The sequence below is a fragment of the Sinocyclocheilus anshuiensis genome, unplaced genomic scaffold (genome assembly GCF_001515605.1).
Source record: "Sinocyclocheilus anshuiensis isolate Anshui unplaced genomic scaffold, SAMN03320099.WGS_v1.1 scaffold702, whole genome shotgun sequence".
Lineage (NCBI taxonomy): Eukaryota > Metazoa > Chordata > Actinopteri > Cypriniformes > Cyprinidae > Sinocyclocheilus > Sinocyclocheilus anshuiensis.
In genome coordinates, this window is record NW_015548184.1 from 626,518 (window position 1) to 635,110 (window position 8,593).

The following is an 8,593-nucleotide window of genomic DNA, read 5'->3' on the forward strand; positions in this document are numbered from 1 at the left end:
TTTCCACACCCTATAAGACTGGAGCGTCTAAACCTCCTCCACTGTCTGTTTCAAGCGTCAGCTCCCAAAGTTTGTCCGAAAAGTAAGATAATATGTTTTTAATACAACAGATTCTTCCATAATCATTGCCTGGGTTGCATATGTATGTGTGGGGCAGAGCTATCAAAATAGGGGCGAGACCCTTTTGGGGTAGGGGCGTGTTTGTTTTGGTGATTTGAAATATCAACATTGGCTACCAGAAATCACTTACCCCACCTTTAAACCTAACTTTTTCCAAAATGTGTAATCGCTGTTTTTTTTTCTTCACCTGACAGCATTAGCAAGCCATTTGTAAGTTTATTTCTTAGAAAAGTATAAACACTGTGGCTCTATGGAACAATCAAAACATTACTCTGTTTAAGTATCCTACTAGCCTGACAACAGCATCACTGGTTCAACCAATGCTGTGAGTTTGGGGCGAGATTTGTTTTGTTCCAACCAATAGTTTGAAAACAATCATAATTTTAGCAATTACATTTTGTGACTCTACTGATAAAGCTACAGTGTGTATTTTCTGTAAGTAACTATGTACACTATTCGAATTGATTCTCTAAAATCTTGTTGAGGAACAGCTCTTGAAGATATTCACAAACTAAACAAAGGCACTAAATCCTGTCTAGATGAATGCGGTCATGTTTTTAACAAGCTCCATGTTCTTTTGATGGAGAGCCACGGACTGAAGCATTACATCTTGTCCAGCTGAGCATAAACACAGCAGTGATGTTTCAAAACAGGCTCAGCGTGCTGGATAAATTCACAATGACCTCGGGTCAATCTAGGAGGCTTAGAAAGCTATTCTCCTAGAAATCAAAGTTAAATATGTAGTGTCATGTATATGTCTTATCATTTAATGAGAAGTCAGGCAGAGTGAAAGGACACAAGGGTGTATGAGACTAAATAAAAGTGCAGAGGAAGAGAGATCAAACTCCCCTCTGGCTGTCATGGTAATGGGGAAATATTGACGAGCCAAATTGAAAACACATGTGGATGATGGATTCAAGTGGTAAAAAAAAAAAAAAAAAAAAAAGTGAAGGCAGAGAAAGATCTGATGTTTGGCAGAACGTTATTGGATTGAATCCTCAAATGCAGAGCTCCCTTCAGAGCACCAGACAGAAAGCAACCTCATCTCACTTCATGTGACATCATATCACATGACTGGGTGGCCAATTCATACAGCATGTGTGTTCCAGGACTAGATGTGCACTGAAGGGCTGTGTAGATATGGTTTATGCTAACCAGGATGAACTTCATCCTTCATATGAATCCAGACAGAGGCTTTACAAGATAATGGGAGACAATCACCTTCATACCACTAATGTGGTACCACAAGTACCACTAATTACAGCAGCATTACTGCAGTATAGCAAGAGTGTTAATTAAAGGAAGGGTAGCATGGAGTGACACTGCCACGTTCGGGAAATTGTCCAGGATTATTACATGCGAGTGACAGAGTGAGTGTGTGTGCATATACTGTATGTACATTTACAGTACAGAAGGTCAAATGCATCTAAAGACAGAAAAAAGATATTAACAATAGGTCACTGTATTAAAGTTATAATTACACTGAGAAATGTATTATTTATTTTTAAAATGTCAGTCTATAACACTCAACTAACACAATACATTAGAGATCGACTGATACTGATTTTTTTTATCCATATGGATATTATTTTAATGTAAGTGTGTGTTAACTGATGTTTTCCTGATTATTGTTTTTAATCAGTTTTTTTTTTTTGCTTTGACAAAATGCTAACTAAATAATAAGACTACAAATAATAATGTCCTAACTGAATATTGCTCTTTATATTGAATTATTTTTAAGTACAATAATAATACATATTATTAGCATTAATATTAATATTTTTAATAATATTAATTTGTCTTAATTTAACATTACTATTTTTATATTTTATAATAATAGTAATAATAATAATATTACATATTTATCAAAAAGGAATAATGTTGTGTCAATTAAAGGAGACATATTATGCCCCTTTTTACAATATGTAATATAAGTCTTTGGTGTCCCCAGAATGTGTCTGTGAAATTTCAGCTCAAAATACTCCACAGATCATTTATTATATAATTTAGAAAATGCCTATTTTGAGTGGAAGCAGAAACACGCTGTTTTTCGGGCCTGTGTCTTTAAATGCAAATGAGCTGCTGCTCCCCGCCCCCTTTTCCAGAATAGAGCTGCGCCATTACAGCTCAGACCTGCTAAAAAACATCTGTTTTGGTTGTGATTATTATGTTTATCACGCTGAAATCATATGAGTTTAAACTTCTGATATACGGTTTCTGAGAGCACACATCTGAAGCACACGGACAGAAAGCGACTGTCACAGCATGTGAGTACTAAACTAAGTTCTCATTCACACACAAGTTTACATTAAAAACACACACGAGTTACAAAAACAGTCGGTTATGTCTGTGAAGGTAAACAGCTGGGAAATAAATCGCATGTTTATTTTAGATCTAAATAGTGTTCTGTGCTCGTCTGTGCAGCCAAAGGCAGAAAAGTTTGCGTGTTTTGCTAAAACTTTTGCCATGGCATTAGAGCTGGTACACCGTTGTTGCTTGCGAAATCAAATGACAGCATCGTGGGAGGAAACTTACAGATTAAAGGGCGGTAATATTATAATGAGATCCCTTTGCCACGTCACCAAGGGAGTGAAATCTGACGCGCTCGTTTTCTCAGACGCTTACCTGGAAAAGTCAGATTTTCATGATATGTCACCTTTAAGACAAAGTGGAATGTAGGCATGGGCCAGTATGAGATTTTGACGGTATAATAACCTTAAGCAAAAATATCACAGCTCTAAAATGTGTTATTTTTAAATGACTGGGTAAAAAAAAAAAAAAAAAAAGTTCCCGGCTGAACACAATATATTTAGTTTTTGAGCAACAAAATATTAGGAACAGTAGAATTTGTTTTCTTTTTCTTTGATTTGTTTCGTAAAAAGAAGACAAATAAAGACTGACATCTTTATTTAATCTAAATCTGTAATTACAGTTCATTTTAGTTATATAATTCATAGACATATCATTTAGTTATATAATTTCATATACATAATTTGATTTAATAACCCAATTTGAACACCAGATACAATGTTTCCTTGGTTACCACTGTAAACAAAGCAGCTCTGCGCTGAAACACTGCTTTAATATGGGGCGAATTCCAAACGGAAGTCAGCATCCCTATGCCTTACTCCCTTCGAAGGGTAGAGCCGTTGAAGTGTGTTCTTTGAAGGGTGTAGGGAATTACTGTCTCGTATAAGCGTTTGGAACTCCCTTGGCGAAGGGAATGACTGACCAAATGTTACCTTGACAATGCTGCGGGTGCATGCAGCATTCAGCACTCCATCAGTTGTTTCAAATATATATTTCTTCTCATTATTATTTTATTCAAATAGGCCTATTGTCTAATTGTGTCTTATTTACTATTAAGTTTTTTCAAACTAAACTTGCTTACACTACCATCTTAATATTTCTGACGAAAATATTTTGTATTACATGTATTACAGACAAATTTAATTAGCCTATTCTACTTACGTTTGTGTCAAAATCAACCACAACTTTGCTTTAAAATGCATCGCAAGATCTCCTAACTGAAGATCACATGATCACAAACAGAAATCACTTCCGTGAAGTGACCATCGCATGTTCCCTTCGCTAATAGACTTCTGGAAGGGCACTTCGTGAAAGGATTAATTTGTTCACTTTCCCCTTCCCGAAGTGCCCTTCAAGGGCGCAAAAAAGCCATTTGGAACTCGCCCATGATCTATACAGAGACGAGATGAAAAGAAAATACCATGTAAACTTTTCTGAAGACAGTCAGTTCCCCATTAGAAACACGTTCATATAAACCCCCAAATCAATATTGAGGATTTTCTTCCAATAGTTCGTGCATCATGAACAGTGAGTGATCTGCCTGCTACAGTATTTTTCTCTTTGCGTCCGTCTTCAGCGTCTCTGGCCTGTATTAACGGGCGTTTACAGACTTCATATTTTCACATAAATGACATTTTGGAAAATGATTGCATTGCAACACAGTTTGTGCAAGTCCAGAACAGAGACGAGCTGCAATAAGACAAAAAACGGCCGGTTGCCGATCGCGTAAGTTCCAGGGGAAGCTCCTTAAGTTCGGCCATCCTACACACACGTGACTGACCACTCGCTCGCACCAACAGGAGGAGGAGGGTCGTGTTACTCTCTACACTGCACTCAACCTGAGCGATTCCTACACTTTCAGTCTTTGAGACGACATGAAAAACAGCGCATACCGCAGGAACGGTATAACGGAAAATATTAGTGGTTTTGAAACCACCGCGGTATACCTTGAAACCGGTAATCAGCCCATGCCTAGTGGAATGTTCCCAAAAGTTCATTTGAAACAAGATTTTGCCATTTATCAGCAGACCTAGTATTGAAGTACCAATAACAGTGTAGAAATGTTTAAATAAAAAAAAATAAATAAATAAAAATAAATAAAAAAAATATTATTGGCCCGATATCTAGTTTTAACATTACTCAAACCCCTTGTCCGTATTTTCAAACTAAAAAAATGAAAGGACTGCATGGGAGGAGATTTTGATTTTTTTTTTTTTACAAATAAAAAATACTTTACAGATGACACTTATTGTCAATATGACAAAGAAATATATCTCACCATAACAGTAATCCCATCCTTTTCCAGCGGTGTCTTATCGTAGGTGATTTCACACACACGCACCACTGTTGTTGCCCCATACTTCTTCAGATCCTGAGGAAACAAGATTGCACAAGTTTTGAGGGACAAAACAGAGTACACTTAAGATTTTGAACATACCTTTTGAATTTGCTCTTGGTTGTGGTCCATTTATGTGTGGCATTATGTGTCACATAAGAGTAGTTACAGACTTTTTAGAGCTGTATGTCATCTTTCATGTTTTAAAATGATTTGTGTTGCACATGTCCGAATGGTCTCTCACCTCAATGAAGCTGCTTAGTGATGCGTTGGTTGGGTTGTGCGTGATAAGGAAGCGCATGTTTTTGTAGCAGACCTCGACAGGAGCCGGACGGTTCATCCTGGCCATGCTGGTGTCCCTCCACTCTACAGAAGAAAAGAGCACCCAATCCAGGCCAGGATCCACACAGCTCCACTCACAGTATGGCACTACTCTGACCTAGAGCAGTTCTACAGCAGATGCACTATCACAGTGAAGGTGTCAGGGATTTGCAGGATCCTCTGTGATAAATCACTTCTAATCAGTACATAAAATTGAAAGCTGCCTTTCTTGGTAAATAGAGGCCACAAAGTCTTCCTCTTCCAACAAATCTGCCTATTCCTCTTGATGGATGATACTCTGCCGGGCAGCTAGACGGGTGGAACAGTGTCCAGTAGCTAAATGCCAGGTGCCACGATGCCAATTAACCCATTTGGCGCATAGCAAAGTGGTCAATCAGAAAGACCAGCAAGAGAAAAGCAGAGAAGGCGTTTCTCCGAACATTCAGTGGCAGATTTCGGGCATATCCACCCGTGACCAAGCGCTGCGATGTTGGGCGTGGCAGTAATCACCGCTGCCCTGCCGGAACTCCATTAACGAACAAGAAGCTGGAGAAGAAAGCTGTTAAGAGAACAAGACAAAAAATTACCATTTTAGACAATCACATACCAATCTATAAATATTCAATTGTTTTTCTATGAAGAATAATATCATATATTATTCCTCTTAAAGTTCTTCAGAACCTTCTAAGAGAAGTTTCAAAGAAAATGCATAAACATCATGTCTATAGACAAAGGATTTTGGATTTTTAAGGGACAAATAGGTTAAAATAACAAAAAATATGTTACTAAATCACAAATGATGATATTCAAGACATCAGACAAAACCATACAAGCAGAAGTCGCTGATTATGTCATCTTTTAAGAAAAGTTTAAGAAAATGTAGAAACATTACATCTATTTAGAAAAAGGTGAATAATACAAAAGAGAAACTTGAATTTAATGAAAATAAATTTAGCATTAAAATGGACAAATTAGTTAAAACAACAAATATGTTCTTCAATCACTAACTATGATGATACTCAATACATCAGACAACACAATAGAAGCAGAATATGAAACAAACTCATTGGTGTTCTAATTAAAGGCATAGCCTAGTTCACCCCAAAATAAAATCATCACTTATGACCTATAAAGATATAAAGTTAGCTAGTCTCAGTCACCATTCACTTTATTAAATATTAAAAATGATGTCTGTTGTCTAACATCATCTTTTGTGTTCCACAGAAGAAATAAACTCACACATGTTTGGAACTACATAAGGGTGAGTAAATGATCATTTTCATTTTTGGGTGAAATCTCTCTTTAAAAACAACACATGGAACACAAACTCAGAATTGCAGACTATTAACAGCAGATATTTTGACAGCGGAGAAAGCAGAGTTCACCTGTGCCAACTTCGCAAACAATGAGACACTTAATCATAACATTTAACAAGACAGAAAATTCACCTAAACTTCATGCAGTAGACACATCAAAAACAAAGTATCACACCACTTAGTTCAAGAAAAAAGGAGAGAAAGAAGCAAAATGTAAAGAAACCTCAGTTACACCCCGTTTCCCCAATAATACGCGTGAGAAAATCATGCGGAATGATTGTCTGATCTCCCCCATGACTCGTCAGAGTTGTCCCCCCCTTTACCTCTGTGACAGGCTGCGTTCCGCTCAGGATTAAGCCCAGGGCTCTGCTGGGAACAGTGGAGGGTGAACAGTTGCAATCCAGAATAACCGTCTCTGCTCTAAACCAGTTGAGGCTGCCTTTGCTTGCCATATGACAGTGACAGCACACTCTGCTAATGTCACAAACAAATGCACTCATAATGCTCTTAGGAGGAGTGGAGACCAGTCCACCCCCACCTCTCTCTCTCTCTATCTCTCTCTCCATCCCAATATAAAAATAGCACGGCCAATGAACCTAATAGGTATCACCCCGTACACTCATGTCTAATGTTTTAGGGGCTGGTTGAGATACAACACACACTTCATTCCCACACTGCAACAAGAACACAAAGAAAGTACTCCCATAAAAAGTTTACTAGACAGTAAGTGGTTTAAAACTCACATACATCCATATTCTGGCCTGTCATTTTAATATTTTCATATGACTGAAACAAGAAAAAATATATAAATCGACCTTCAAGGGCCAGTTCACCAAAAAAATAAAAATAAATTCTGTCATCATTTACTCACCCCCACACTGTTCTAAACCTGTATGACTTGCTTTCTAACATTCATCGTATCCATTTCTCTCTTATTTTCATTCATACAACAAAGGTCAATGGGGTTCAGTGTTGTTTGGATACATTCTCCAAAATATCTACTTTTGTGTCCAGCAGAAGAAAGTCATGATATGAATTTTCATTTTTGGGTGAACTGTTCCTTTAAATATAGGGTCTCTAAAGATTTTATTTTGATACAAAATGTTGGAATTCATAAAGTTAAAAGAAACAGGTCCCTTAGAAATGTGCAGCAGATCAGCAACAGAACATTTGCTCAACAGTGGAGAAAAAAAACTCAATATAGACAAGCAACTTTTTTTCTTCATGACGTTATCATTCTGATACCTAAACCATGTAAATCATGTACGATTTAACAGATAAGAAAACAGACTCACCACAGACTGCCACCCCTTAGTTACCACTGCCATGCTTGTTGAGGGCTTAGCACATCTTGAGCCAAATCCTTTTACATAAAGCTTGAAGGTTGGATAGGCCTCTCTGCCCACTAGTGCAGTGTGTTTTCAGGTGCTGTGTTGGCTCTGGGGTAAATATAGATACTCCGACCTATGAATGTACACTAATCTGGTCTGCTGGCAATCTGTTTTTATTTTGCTCTGTAATTTTTGTTCCTTAAGACACATTTAAGACAGCAAACATGGAGCGGAGAAAGAGAAAAATGAATGAAACAACCTTACTGTGCTAGTATTCACCAACAGCTCCTGAATTAACAAGACTCTGTGATCAACAAGGCTTGTTTGTAAACAGGTTTACACAATAGGCATTCAGCAAAAGTTTTTTTTCCCCCAGAAGTCCTAGCTTGACTTCAAAAAGACCAATTAATTGAAGGATTAAATGCAAATGACATCATCCAGGACAAGTGTTCCAAGTGATCAAACAAACACAACACATGACTCATCTGGGCCAGAACTCTCATCATGGCAGAAATTGCAGATTACAATAATTGAGAAAAATCATACAGGAATCTATTTAAGCAGTACGGAACGAAACGCTATATTGTGAACACTGTCAAAGCTGAAGGCTGTTCAGCAGCATATTAAACATTCTAGAATGATTAAAAATTATTCATTCTGGAATTAAACATGAATGAATGAATGAATGTTTGGAAATATTTTGGACAAAATTTATAATACTTATTAAAAATACAGCTTAAAATAAAACAAATTTTATGTTTAAGGTCTGTTGAAAATGCTGATGAAAATGCTTTATGATGATGGGCACCCTTTCCACTATGCCTAATAAGCAGACTCTACCTCTTGACCCCCCCCCCCCC

General features: G+C 37.3%; 1 protein-coding gene across 4 annotated transcripts in view; it reads right to left on the reverse strand.

The window, feature by feature from the left end:
* Window positions 1-8,593, reverse strand: part of LOC107704902 (protein tyrosine phosphatase type IVA 3) — a 42,125-nt gene that overhangs the window by 9,595 nt on the left and 23,937 nt on the right. For 2 of the 4 annotated variants that reach the window (XM_016507938.1, XM_016507939.1), the window contains exons 2-3: window positions 5,010-5,645; window positions 4,709-4,801 (exon numbers count right to left, since the gene is read on the reverse strand). In XM_016507938.1, coding sequence (XP_016363424.1) covers window positions 4,709-4,801; window positions 5,010-5,114 — 198 coding nt within the window. In that variant the 5' untranslated portion in view covers window positions 5,115-5,645. Of the gene's footprint in view, window positions 1-4,708; window positions 4,802-5,009; window positions 5,646-6,725; window positions 7,172-7,697; window positions 7,976-8,593 lie in introns of those variants that run through there. The other 2 variants (XM_016507940.1, XM_016507937.1) reach the window with 2 other exon arrangements.